The sequence below is a fragment of the Geotrypetes seraphini genome, chromosome 14 (assembly GCF_902459505.1).
Source record: "Geotrypetes seraphini chromosome 14, aGeoSer1.1, whole genome shotgun sequence".
Lineage (NCBI taxonomy): Eukaryota > Metazoa > Chordata > Amphibia > Gymnophiona > Dermophiidae > Geotrypetes > Geotrypetes seraphini.
This window is the reverse complement of record NC_047097.1, coordinates 53,714,970-53,729,496: the sequence shown is the minus strand read 5'-3', so window position 1 is coordinate 53,729,496 and position 14,527 is coordinate 53,714,970. Positions and strand designations below refer to the sequence as shown.

The window sequence follows — 14,527 nt, the reverse complement described above, 5'->3', positions numbered from 1 at the left end:
CTCGTGGGTCTGGTGGATCCAGCCCCCTCTCCCTCACAGGTCCAGTGGGTCTGGCTTCCTTCCCTCCCTGCTTCTGGCATATAACTAGAGTGAGTGAGAAGAGTGAGTCGATCGAGGGTGCTCGCAGTCGCAGTCTTCCCTCTGCTGGGCACCTCCTTATTACACAAGTTCCTCTTTTCTCAAAGATTAAACCCGGGAAATGGGCACTGTGTCATTCTCTAATATACACAATGAATATGCATGTGAGAGATCTGTATGTAAATCTCTCTCATGCATATTCATTGTGGATATCCTGAAAACCTAACGGGCTTGGTGTGTCCCAAAGGCTGAAAACTGGTGTAAATCCTAGTGCGTAAGTTGGGCACAAATCCCTAATATTTAGTAATACTGAACACATCTTTAGTGAATACCTGACCCAGTAGGAAGGGCTGTGGCTCACTGGTGGAACTGCAGCCTCTGCACCCAGAGGTTGTGAGATCAAATCCCAGTGCTGCTCCTTGTGATCCTGGGCAAGACACTCAATCCTCCAGTGCCCACCGCTTTAAATACTAAAGCCACAAAAAGGTGATATACAAATCCCCATTCCCTTGTCTTATGCCCCTCCCACGGCCATATTCCCCATGAGTTGCGCACTATAAAATTTGCAGGTTGATCTTTCTAGAAAGATACTTAGCAAGATATCTAATCTAATCTAATCCTTAGGTTTGTATACCGCATCATCTCCACGTTCGTAGAGCTCGACGCGGTTTACAGTAGGAGAAATAGGAAGGAACTACAACAGAGGGTTAGAGGTAACATAGAAACATAGAAATAGACGGCAGATAAGGGCCAAGGCCCATCTAGTCTGCCCACCCTAATGTCCCTCCCCTACATTCGCCCTGTGAATAGATCCCTCCCCTACCTTCGCCCTTTGAATAGATCCCATGTGACAATCCCATCTGGCCTTAAAATCAGGCACGCTGCTGGCCTCGATCACATGCAGTGGAAAACTATTCCAGCGATCAACCACCCTTTCTGTGAAAAAGAATTTCCTAGTGTCAGCTCGTAGTTTCCCTCCCCTAATTTTCCACGGATGCCCTCTTGTTGTCGTGGGACCCTTGAAAAGGAAGATATCTTCCTCCGTCTCTATGCGGCCCGAGAGATATTTGAACGTCTCGATCATGTCCCCCCTCTCTCTGCGCTCCTCGAGTGAGTATAGCTGCAATTTGTTTAGCCGTTCCTCGTATGGGAGATCCTTGAGTCCTGAGACCATCCGGGTGGCCATTCTCTGAACCGACTCCAGTCTCAGCACATCCTAGCGATAATGCGGCCTCCAGAATTGTACACAGTATTCCAGATGGGGCCTCACCATGGATCTATACAATGGCATAATGACTTCTGGCTTTCGGCTGATGAAACCCCTGTGTATGCAACCTATGACTTGTCTTGCTTTGGATGAAGCTTGCTCCACTTGATTGGCAGCCTTCATGTCCTCACTGACGATCACCCCTAGGTCACGTTCTGCTTCAGTTCTTGTTAGGATCTCGCCATTTAGGGTGTAAGTCTTGCATGGATTTTGGCTGCCCAGGTGCATAACTTTGCATTTTTTGGCATTGAAGCTGAGTTGCCAGGACTTAGACCAGCGCTCCAGTAGGAGTAGGTCGTGCATCATGTTGTCGGGCATTGAAACATCATCTATTGTGCATTTGCCCACTACATTACTTAGTTTGGCGTCATCGGCGAATAATGTTATTTTACCCCGAAGCCCTTCTGCCAAGTCCCTTATAAAGATGTTGAATAGGATTGGGCCCAAGACCGAGCCCTGTGGCACTCCACTGATCACCTCCGTCATTTCAGAGGGTGTGCCGTTCACCACCACCCTTTGAAGCCTACCTCCAAGCCAGTTCCCAACCCATTTCGTCAATGTGTCACCTAATCCTATAGAACTCATCTTGCTCAGCAACCTGCGGTGTGGTACGCTATCGAATGCTTTGCTAAAGTCCAGGTACACGATGTCCAGGGACTCCCCAATATCTAGCTTCCCCGTCACCCAGTCAAAGAAGCTGATCAGGTTGGATTGGCACGATCTCCCTTTTGTAAATCCATGTTAACGGGGATCCCGTAGATCGGGGGTCGGCAACCTGCGGCTCTTTTCCACCTTTGCTGCGGCTCCGGTAGTGTGTCACGCAGGCATGCAGTTTACAAGTCCGGCGTCGCGGCGGGAAATAGCCATGCTGAGCAGTGAGCTCAGCACATACACAGATGAAAGCCTTGCTTGCTGATTGGTCCGGCGGCCCCGCCCCGCCGTGCCGCCGGACCAATCAGCAAGCAAGGCTTTCATCTGTGTAGTGCTGAGCTCACTGCTCAGCATGGCTATTTCCCGCCGCGACGCTGGACTTGTAAGGTGCACACCTGAAAAAGAAATCATCCTGGCCGGGGTCGGTGTCATGCTCCGGAGATCTACAGCCTTCCTATCTCCCTCTCCCTTCTACCTGCTTCCGGCCACACCCCCTGCTCCGCGGCTCTCTTCGGCAACTCAGCAGCAGCGATCGACACAAGCTTCTGACATCGGGGCCTACCCTCTGCGAGTCCCGCTTGTTTCAACTTCCTTTTTCCACAAAGGCGGGACTCGTAGAGGGAAGGCCTCGATGTCGGCAGCTTGTCTTGATCACTGCTGCTGACGAGTTGCTGAAGAGAGCCGCGGAGCAGGGGGGTGTTGCCAGGTGCAGGTAGAAGGGAGAGGGCCAGATGCAGGACTCGTGGGTGAGGGAGGAGAAGAGAGAGAGAAAGAGAGAGGGGAGGGAAACAAAAGGAAATATTTCATACTGGGCTGGGCCGGAGTGGAGGGAGGGTGGAAAGATTCTAGCTAGAGGGTGCAGTAACAAAGGAAAAGGGGGGAAAGCTGAAAATGGAGATAGTGACACAAAGAAGAGAAAGGGTAAGCAGGACCTACTGAATAAGGATAGAGATACAGAGGGGACATGAAGAGGAGGTGAAATAGAGACATAGAAGTAATGCTGAAAAAGTGTGGGGGGGGAGATAAAGACATTGAAAGGGCAAATGGTGAACATGGCGTAAAGATAAGGACAGAGACAAATGAAGATTCTGAAAAAGTGGTGAGATAGGGATATAGGTGAGAAGGACATAAAGAAGGGTGATGCTGGAAAATAGGTGGAATGGTAATTCTGACAGACACAGAAGGGAAATGCTGGATCAAGGAGAGATGGGGCTCAGGCTGGATGGAATGAGGAGAAATGCCTTGTTGGCCCGGAACTTCCTCTCCTACGTCAGAATTGACGTCAGGGAGCGGAATGCTGGTCAGCGCAACACTTCTGCAGGGAAAGCTTGGGACGGCGGTGGCTTGGGGGCTGTTCCCCGATTGCGGTGGCAGCAAACCGAGTGGCTTGGGGGACGGCATGGAGACAGAAAGAAGGGGGAACAGGGAGACAGAAAGAAAAAGTTGGGGGAGAGAATGAGGTCTGGAGGAGAGGAAACATACAGGAGGCTGAAAGAAAGGAAGAAAGATTGGATGCACAGTCAGAAGAAGAAAGTGCAACCAGAGACTCATGAAATCACCAAATAGCAAAGGTAGGAAAAATGATTTTATTTTCAATTTAGTGATCCTGTATATAGCATTAAGATAAGAAACAATATATGCAGTGTTAGATTTGTTTTATAATGGTTTTGCGGCTCCAAGTTTTTTTTTCTTTTCGAAAACGGGTCCAAGTGGCTCTTTATGTCTTAAATGGTTGCAGACCCCTGCCGTAGATTCTCCTCATCCAGGATCTTATCCAATTGGTGTTTTATTAGAGTTTCCATTAGTTTGCTCACTATCGATGTTAGACTCACTGGTCTGTAGTTTGCTGTCTCCATCTTGGAGCCTTTCTTGTGGAGTGGAATGACGTTAGCCGTCCTCCAGTCTGACGGGATGCTGCCTTTCCTAAGGGAGAGGTTGAAGAGCTTGGACAGTGGCTCCGTCAGGACATCACACAGCTCCCTTAGCACCTTGGGGTGTAGGTTGTCAGGCCCCATTGCCTTGTTAACCTTGAGCCTTGATAGCTCACTGTAGACACTGCTGGGAGTAAACTCGAAGTTACTGAACGGGTCAACTGAGTCAACCCTTGTCTGTAGCTGAGGGCCAAGCCCTGGCGCTTCTCGGGTGAAGACTGAGCTGAAGTATTCATTTAATAGTTGGGCTTTTTCTGAATCCTTTTCCACATAGTCTCCGTCTGGTTTCCTAAGACGTACAATCCCGCCTGAGTTTTTACTTCTGTCACTGATCTACCTAAAGAAGGATTTATCTCCCTTCTTGATGTTTTTTGCCAGAGACTCCTCCATGTGAAACTTAGCCTCCCTGACTGCCGTTTTGACGGCTTTTGATTTGGTCAAGTAGCCTGCTCTAGAGACCTGTTTCCCTGATTGTTTGTAAGAGATGAATGCTTTTTTCTTCTCCTTGATAAGGGCCGAGATCTCCGCAGTGAACCACTTCGGCTTATTGTTCCTTCGCCGTTTACTTACTAATTTAACATAGCGGTTTGTCGCTTCCTGTATGGTGGTTTTCAAAGTCGACCACATTTCTTCCACGCTATCGGTTTCTGCTTGTCCTTGTAGCGCCTGGTGAACGAAGTCTCCCATTTCTTTGAAGTTTGTGTCCTTGAATTTGAGGACCTTGGTCAGTGTGGTAGATTTAGTGAAACCTTTCCTAAGATTGAACCATACCATGTTGTGGTCACTGGAGGCCAATGTGTCGCCCACCAAGACCTCTGTGACACTTTCTCCATTGGTAAGTAATAGGTCCAGTATTGCCTGATCCCTTGTTGGGTCCAATACCAGTTGCTTGAGACCAGCTCCCTTCATAGAGTTTAATAGCCTCCTGCTGCTGCCGGAAGCAGAGGTAAGTTTATCCCAATCCACATCAGGCATGTTGAAGTCACCTAACACTACTGTGTCCCCACGCAAGGTGATATTTTCTATATCACTGATTATTTCCATATCCAGGTCATCATGTTGTCTTGGGGGTCTGTAAATTACGCCAAGATACAAGCATTTGTCCTTCCCTCTGGCCAAATTAACCCAAAGGGATTCCCCAGTGTACTGGACATCTGAGATTCTTGTGACCATAATGTCATCTTTAGTATATAATGCTACACCTCCCCCTACTCTGCCCTCCCTGTCCCGGCGAAGCAAGTTGTAACCCGGTAAGACCATGTCCCACCCGTGGGAGTCTGTGAGCCAGGTCTCAGATATTGCCACCACATCCAGGTCGGCATTCCTTATTTCCATTTCTAATTCCAGGATCTTGTTTCCCAAACTGTGTGCGTTGACGTACATAGCCCTCCATGTTGTAGAAGTGTGAAGAAAATTTAGAGGACTTAGGATGCCAAGATATAAGAGTTTCCTTGATTCCTAAGTTGGAGGGAGACTTACATTTTATGTGCACAAATCCAAATTATTGTCAATTTTGAAACAGTTGGAACTTGAAGTCTTATCTTGGTTTTTATATGGGCCAGTTAGCGCCAATAATTGGTTGCTAATAATCTACCTTCACACCGGTGAACAGCGAATACAACAACAAAGGTGACCAATTGTTTATTGTAATGGACTCGACACAATCATGTTTCGACTCACAAGGGCCTGCCTCAGGAGTCTATAACATATAAACCAAAATCACTTGGGTACGGATTCTATAAAAAGCGCCGTTGTTGGCAGCTGCCGATCATGTGTCAATTATGCGATGGTACCGTGTATAGAATCATGGCTTCAGGAAATGTAGGCCAAGGCTTCCAAGGCCTACATTTTTAGCACCTAGCTTTTACATGAATCATGCCTACGGAGGTGATTTATGATGCTTAACCCAACTTCCGGTGTTAGCCCAGCCTACAATGGTGCTAGACATTGTAAAGTGCCTCCGTAGGCATGATTCCAGATGCTGATAGGTGCCTTGAAATTTGTTTTAAAAGTGCTTTTAAATAGCATTTGGTACTTAACTTAGGTGCCTACCGGCATGTAAGTTAAGATTCTGTTTATAGAATATGGACCTTAGTATTTAAGTGTGAGGGGGTGCAAACATGGGTGGGTCATGGGCATGTCTCCGATAGACACAAGTAACTTAAAGAATACCGTAAGTTAAGTGAACTTAATGGCACAACTGGACGTCAACTGTTGACCTATGCTAGTATTTTATAATGGAATCTCGGTACCACGATGCCGTTATAGAACTGGTGCCAAGCCCATGTTATTGAGGTGCCAATTTATAGAACTGATATCTTACACCTCTTTATGTAGGCATATAATTGACATTAATTTATTATATATTAATCTATTATACTGCATTATACTATATAAATAAGGCCAAGGGTGGCTTAGCTTGGTGGTGGTGGAGAGTGAGTATATATGTATTTTTATATATATATTTTTGTTATGACCATTGGGATGATTTTGTGACAATCAGGATATTAATTAAATCAAATCTCAGCCTTTAATCATAAAATCTCAATTAAAACAACAAGAAAATCTAACATTAAATCAAGAATATAACTAAAATCAGTGTTCTCTACAAGGCTGTACTCTTTACTATTCCAAAAAAATTTACATTTAGGGCATCTGTATTTCATTAAAGTTGTAAAAAATCTGAAAGATAAATATCCTCAAGGAAAGAATCTGGGGAATCCAGAATTTCCAGTCAGATATTTACTGGTACACAACACAGTTTTCTAAGAGGAATGTGACCCCTGATAAAAGCTTCTCTATTATTTGCCATACCCCTACACAAACAATGCTGGATGAATAGCTAAGAAGCCATGAAAGGCCATCCTGAAGAAAATAAAGTCAAATAATAATAATAAATTTATTCTTTTATACCGCCATTAACCAAGAGTTCTAGGCGGTTTACAGCTTAAGAAACTGAACAATCAGCGAAGTACATACATATCATAAGATTTTTTTTTAAAAAAGCAAGATTAAAAATAGTAAAATAATTACAATGTTAAGAAGGCCTAATTATGTGATCAATTTGTCAAACAAAGCAGACTTTACAAATTTTCGAAAAGAACAGTAAGACAGGGCTTGATGAAGACATTCACCGAGCCAACATTGACGTTTGCCTGCCAGAAAAGGTCTTATATCTAACACCATTTGGCTTGGGATAGGTAAATAAGTTAGAGCTTCTCGTAATCCTTGATGGTCTAAATTCAAAGTGAGGGAACAAATAAATTGGAGACTCTCCTGAAATCATCTTAAAACAAATACAAGAAAACTTAAATAGTATTCTTGCTTCCAACGCTAGCCAATGCAATAATCGATAATATGGACTAATGAGGTTGTTTTTCTTCAGACTGAGAGTGCAGGTTTCTTACTAAGCAGCTTACAGACCATGAAGTAAAGCTTATCCTTTTGTCTAGCAGCCCAGAACAACATTCCAAGACTGAGTGAAAAAGTCTGCACGCTAGCAAACTGAACGGCCCTATACAGATGACCTGCAGAACATCAGTACTACATGAATAAGAAATGCTGATATCCATAACGGAGGTATATTGGTATAAATACATGAATGAGATGCTTTCATAATGCATCCATTCCACCTTCTTAAATTTTGCACGTTCAGTACTTAATGTAACCCAGTGATTATAACATTGGGATCTGCTAAACAAATTCTACAATTCCCATATATAGTACACGCCACTCCCACTCTCTCAAGTCAAATGAAAAACATGTCAGAGAAAACCCCAATGTATCATTGATTTAAAACAGCATTATATATGTTCTCATCGTGTACATTTGTCTATTGCTTGCTTTTTCTACTTCTATCTTAATTACTTTTCTCCCTTTTTGCTTAAAATTAGATGTATACATTTTCAAATGTGGTCATATGGTGTTAGACGCCCAAAGTCAGAAGTGGGAAAATGTCCATTCTCAAAATATATGTCTAATATATATATATATATATATTTTTTGAACATAGTCTATCTGGACATCCAGGCCATTGATTGTCCATACCACCAACACGTCTATCTTTCTATCACATTTTCAATCAAAAATTTGTCTCAAATACCCAGAACAAGACCTTTTGGTTGTAGGAGGGGCCAGCATTGTGATGGACTGGGCAACAGAGCAGTGGGGCACCTTACAGGGCCCTGCTGTGAACTTCACAAAAAGGGTGCCACATAAACATCTCACCAGAACTCCCTTGGTAAGCCCCCCAAACCCACTATACCCACCTATCTACAACCCCAATAGCCCTTATAGCTGCAGGTGCCACCTATATGGCAGTACAGTAGGGTTTGTTTGTTTTTTGGTGGGCTCACATTTTCCCCCATTAATGTAGTGGTTAGAGTGGCTTATGGGTCTGGGTCCTCCTCTCTATGATTCAATAGCACCCCCCCCAGGCTATTTAAGAGACCTATGTGCAGCTCTACTAGGCTTTCCTATACTAGGTGCTGATGTTCTGGAGACAGGTGTGCACGTTTTTATTCCAATCTTTGTGGCGGTGCGAGGGTAGGGGGGTCAATGAACACTGGGGGAGTGTGTGTGGGCCTTTACTTTGTCTCTGCAGTGGTTATCTGGCCACTTCGAATATCTTTTTGGCACTTATACCTGTTTTTACTATACTTCACTATATATTTTACATACTGATGTATTCAGAGTAGTGAATATACGAAGGATTTTGAAGATCTGCAACGCGACAAACACGCTCGAGAAACGGGCCGCGACATGGCAAATGAGGTTTAACGTGGATAAAGTGTAAGGTGATGCATGTCGGTGACAAAAATCTTATACATGAATACAGGATGTCCGGTGCGGTACTCGGAGAGACCCCCCCCAGGAAAGAGACTTGGGAGTACCGGTCGCCAAGTCAATGAAGCCATCTGTGCGATGTGCGGCGGCGGCAAAAAGGGCGAACAGAATGCTAGGAATGATTAAGAAGGGGATGACGAACAGATCGGAGAAGGTTATCATGCGTGCTAGCCATTTTAGAAAGCTAAATATTAGCGTGCGCTAAACACTATCGCGTCCATAGACTATAATGGATGCGTTAGCGTTGAGCGCGTGCTAAAACGGCTAGTGCGCCTTAGGCCCTCTTTTCCTAAGGTGCGCTAATCGATGAGCGCACTGTAAATCGATTTAGCACGCACTAAACCCTAACGCGTGCATGTTAGTCTATGGATGCGTTAGTGTTTAGCGTGCGCTAATCGGTTAGCGCACCTTAGTAAAAGAGGGGTTTAGTAAAAGTAATTTGATTTATATCCCATCCTCCCCAATGAGCCCAGAACGGGTTACATGATAACATACATAATAGTTAGCAAACAAGGCACAGAAGACTAAGGCATTATGGGTACAGTGAGATGCGTCTAGGTCAGGGGTAGGCAATTCCGGTCCTCATGAGCCGGAGCCAGGTCAGGTTTTCAGGATCTCCACAATCAATGAATATGTATGAGATGGATTTGCATGCACTGCCTCCTTGAGATGCAAATCTATCTCATGCATATTTATTGTGGATATCCTGAAAACCTGACCTGGCTCTGGCTCTCGAGGACCGGAGTTGCCTACCCCTGGTCCAGTTAAATTGTTCTGAATTAGCAGACACTTGGAGCCTGACGCATGCATAGGGAGAGAGTCAGTTGAACATCTTTTAAGAGAACGGTGGTTTGGGAATAACAGTCTGAATGCTAGTTTGTCCTGAGGAGTCAGCGGGGCAGAGAGATTTCCTGTGGCTAAACAGCTGTCTACCCACAGGAAAAGCCCTTAAACACTGTCCTTTTTGTTATGGATAGGATTAATCATTTTGTTTCGAACCTACCAAATGATATATTGATGCAAGTTTTAAAAATCCCTTTGCAAAATCAGGAAAGATAAAAACGGCAAAGACAATAAACAAGATCATTAGCAGAGTATTGAAAACCAGAAAACCGACAAAGCGACTTACCTCATCATTTTCTTGGGAGTCAGAGGTGGTGACTGGCTTACGTTCTGTTGCTCCAACTCTTCTTCAGATTTTAGGTTAGTTACTGCTTTTGCCAGCACTTTTTCAACCAGAGCATCACTACCAGCTTTGCTAGAGTCTCCACTTGGTTCGGCCACTGCAGACTCGCATCGGTACATGAACACAATGGACGGTTTCTCGCTGGCTTCTGTTTTGGTTTCACTGAACCAGTGGTGACGTTGTACTGGGGGTGGAGGAAGCATATGGATCACAGTCCCATCTAGCCCTACCAGTTTACCCTTTTCTCGCGCTCTGTCCCTTTCTTCATCATCCTCGGTCTTCCTGCGGCGAAAGAAACTCTTGAAGGATATCCAGCGTTTTGGTTTAGCATCGGTCACCCGCCGGGTTTCCGAATGCAGGACAGACTCTGCCTCGGTTGACCGAGTGAAATTGGTAGGTTTTGCCCAATTGCTAAAATGCTTTTGCAATAGGTTACTGGCATGGTATGGTGAGGATGTAGAACGAGGAGGGGGAAAAGGAGGTGCCTGTTCAGATTTTGGGCTTGTGGTAGAAATGCAGATGCCTGTCTCTGGCTTTGAAGAGTGAATAGTAACTGTTTTTGATGGAAACGGCTCCTGTGCATTAGTAGTACATACTATGGGTTTTTGAGTCTCTGTTCCCCCAACAGACTGTGATGTAAAGAGAGATTTGGGACGTATCAGAGTACTCTTAGTGGTATCTATGTCTGGGGGTAGGGAATACAGTTCCTCTACACTGCAGGATTTGGTACTAGACTTAGGAGTTGTTGGAGGAGACTGTGGAGGTTGGATTGAAGCCACTATTTGAGAAAGCACTGTATGTGCATTTTCCCTATTGCTACTACATGAAGTTGAAGATTCTTTTGCATCGTCTACCTTTGTAGATGATTCTGGAGCAGTTTTGGGGACTCTTGTTGGGGAACTGTGGCTAGAACTCAGACTTCTTTGTGGCGAGGTCTGACTTCTACTCAGACAGCTATTGAATTCTTGAACTTTTTGAGCTACGGATCCTAGTTTGTGCTCTGGGCTGCTGGGGACCCCTCTGGCCTGGGCAAATTCTACAGGTTTGGTAGGGGTACTATTAGACCCTTTGTTTTCAGTCTCTATTTCTTCATAGGTGTGGCTTATAACACTGCTGGTTTTTTCTCTGATAGATAATTCTCCACTGGTCCCTAAGAAACTCTTGTAGATAGCCAGATTATCATAAGCATTTGGATTTATCACAATTGGTACTTTGATCGCATTCTTTGAACTCTTTGCATATGCAGGTTCATCATGAATGATAATTGGGAAAGGTGGCATGCCAGCATTATTGTAGCTGTTGAACTTTATTTCAGACAAGTTTGGCGACTTTACTGGGATGGTTTTCGAGGAAATGCTTGTAGGTGAAGTGGGAGCAGATTTATGGCTGCTCTTTCTTGGAGGAACCACAGGCCCTAAATTGTTAGTGATTAATTCAACCCTAGGCATCTTTTGTCGTGGACTGGTACTAGAGGTCCATACTTCCTGATATCGAATGACACTGGACTTCTTTAGATCAGTATTTACTTGTCCAAATGCAATTGCTTTAACTGGTGTTCCTGGAGTGCTTGGAGTAGACGATGCACTTTTTGTTTTAGAATTCTCTGCTTGATCCTCCCGGCATTCGTTCGTCATGGCTGCTGACACATCTACTACTGTATAGGGCTTGCACACTGGCTGATCTAGATTTACTACTCTATAAGGAATGGGTTGTTCATCGACAGGCACAATGCTTACAGTCACGGTTTGCCCACCCAAATCAGTAGAATATTTGTTCCCATCTTGCTTTTCAGTTTGCACAGCAATCTTTCCATCTTTCTCCTCCAATCTCAGTGCAAGCACTGCTTTATGGGTTTCTAGAGTCTTTGGAGTGCTTCCACAAACCTTCGAAGCATCTTTTTCCTGCTGACCACCACTCAAACTCTCATAATCTGGCTCTATTACCATCTCATCTTTGGGCGTGCCTGGAGAAAGCCCCCCATTGCACAATTTTTGGGATGAGCTGCTGGTTGTACCAGAATGAGATGACTCGGTAACAGAAGAGTCTGGGGATGTAGAATCTGAAGAAACCATACTCTGCGTGCTTTCTTGGCAATAGGGTATAACATTATCCACTCCATAACCATTTAAAATCTCATCGTAACTATCATCATAATCTACTGCACAAATTCTTTGAAGAGATTTGTTCCTTAAAGGCACAGTGTTCCACTTTTTGTCTACACAAAACCTCACAGGAGACAGGGTATTGGCCCTGAAGTTAGCAAAGCGAGGCTGCCCTTTCATACGAATCTCCATAGCCAACAGTTCTTCATCACTTTCATCCCAACTTTCATGCTCCTCCTGCATGCTGCTGAAAGCATCGTCCTCACTTTCATCTCCACTAGAGAACTCTGGGTAACAGAAACGTCCACCTTCATTACTAATAACTTCTGTGCTACCACTCATTACAACATGCTTTTCATGATTATCCTTCATCCCAGCCACCATACAACTTGGAAGAATCTGCCGTTCCAATGACCGCTTGTAGCAATTGTTAATCCTTCCCAAGAAGGATTCTCTAGCATTCATTTCATTCCCTGTTAGCTGTGGTGTGGTATCCAAACCTGCAATTTCTTTCAGTACTTCAGTCAATCCATTATTGTTGTTAGTGGGTATTTTTCCTACATTGTCGTTATTGCCATAAGGCCTGTGTATGTGGCTATATACTTCAATCTCATCATCATTATTATTATTATTAAGTGGTTTCTTATTCAAAATAGTTCTGTTCCGGTTCCATCCAACAATGACCTGTTTGTTTTCAGAGTTCTCAAAAGAAGTGATCTCACCACAGATACCCTGTCCATCTATGACCATCATGGTAGGTTTCACAGCAATGGTTGGTTTCTTTGCCACAGGGGGACGGAAGCTGCTTGTATTCCTGGCACGGTGGTTGACATTGGTTTTTAAACTGCCATGGGAAAGGGCAGCCTTCTCGGAGGCTGGAGGCAGTTCATGTAAGCTTTTGGGTTTAAAGCAATTCTTGCATTCACCAGGTTTCCAGACGTGCTCAGTGAAGGTGTTGCAAGCTGACATTTTTTCAGGGCAATATGCAATACAGTATCCACGATTCAAAGCATTGTAGATGCTTGGTCCATTGTTGTGCCTTCTGTCCTAGTCTTTCATATGGAGAATCAACCTTCAAAGACATAAACAAGATAAAAGATCAGATTGGGCAAGACAAATAATATTCAAGAATAAACGAATGAGTGAATTTCTCTCTTTTTATATCTTTTCTTTGAATGGTTAGAGAAGTCGCAAACAGGGTGTACACCCTGTTTGCGACTTCTCTAAGAGTCCTGTGTACTTCACATTGGCTAATTACAGTTGTGCAGACGCTTCCTTCTACTTTAAAGTGTGTATTTCCAGCATTGGAGTGACACCTAGTGGACTTATAAACTACACCCCTAAAGCAGGCCTCAATTAGGAGGTCGAAACATGGATCGTCTCGGGTCATTGATTCCAGGACTTTTCATACATTTGGACTTTTTATGTGATTTCATATGTATTATAATTGTAAGTTGATTTACACAAATAAGGATTGTCCACCCCAAGATTGATGTGATCTATCCCACTCGTTCTTCTTTTGTTTGACCTTAAGTGGGGTTTCTGTTCTCGCTTTTGTTCTATATTAACAATAATAGTTCCCATATCCCTTTTTCTTTTTAGGTACTAGTAGATCTTACAAAAACTTTTACCATGACTTCTATAACTAACAGCTACTTTCACTCATAGTGCAACTAGAGTAAGAAGTAAACAAGATTTTTAAGCAAGTTTTTTTTTTTTCTTGAATTACTTTTTTTTTTTCCCAGAATAATAAAAACAAGAAAAATCAATATGTTGCTCAGAAGCGCTATAGACAGAGGCAAAGAGTACTAGCTGAAAGCTGTTTCAAGGACCATCACTATAATTTGAATTTAAATAGTCTTCTTAGCAAAAGATTACTAATCTAACCACAAAGAATGCATTTGTATCACTTACAAAATTGCTTTAATTTTCTTCAAAACTATGAAGTTTCAAGTTTCAAGTTTTTTATTTATTCTTGATTAATCGCTTTCTCTAATTCAAAGCGATGTACAATTCCAAATTTAGTTAAAAGAGAGCAAACAAACAGACAAACCAAACATTGGGATTTACAATGCTTACAAAGGTTAAAACTTATTAAACTACATTGGGTAAAAATAGGGTAATGAAATACAATCGTTATATAAAAGATTAAACATAGGAAAACACATTAGGAAAAATAATAAATAAAAAATCAGGAATTAAAAGCATCATTAAAAAGAAATGTTTTTAATAGTGATTTAAATTTTACCAAATCTTGATCGTTCCGAATAAAAATTGGAAGAGCATTCCAGGTTTGAGGGGCTGTTACGGAAAATATAAATTGTCGTCTTGTATTAATCAATTTCAATGAAGGTATTGTTAATAGATTTTGATCAGTAGATCTTAATGTTCTTGTTGGATGGTAAGGTACCCTTTTTATCCATAAATATATGATTCCACATGATTCTCCGAGAACTTTAAGATCTGC

The 14,527-nt window shown here is 43.2% G+C and overlaps 1 protein-coding gene across 5 annotated transcripts in view; it reads right to left on the bottom strand.

The window, feature by feature from the left end:
- The window catches only part of PEAK1 (pseudopodium enriched atypical kinase 1), a 238,044-nt gene that overhangs the window by 31,489 nt on the left and 192,028 nt on the right, over positions 1–14,527 (bottom strand). For all 5 annotated transcript variants that reach the window (XM_033920743.1, XM_033920741.1, XM_033920742.1 and 2 more), the window contains one exon: positions 9,902–13,132. In XM_033920743.1, the coding sequence (XP_033776634.1) occupies positions 9,902–13,029 (3,128 nt within the window). In that variant the 5' untranslated portion in view covers positions 13,030–13,132. The remainder of the gene's footprint in view (positions 1–9,901; positions 13,133–14,527) is intronic.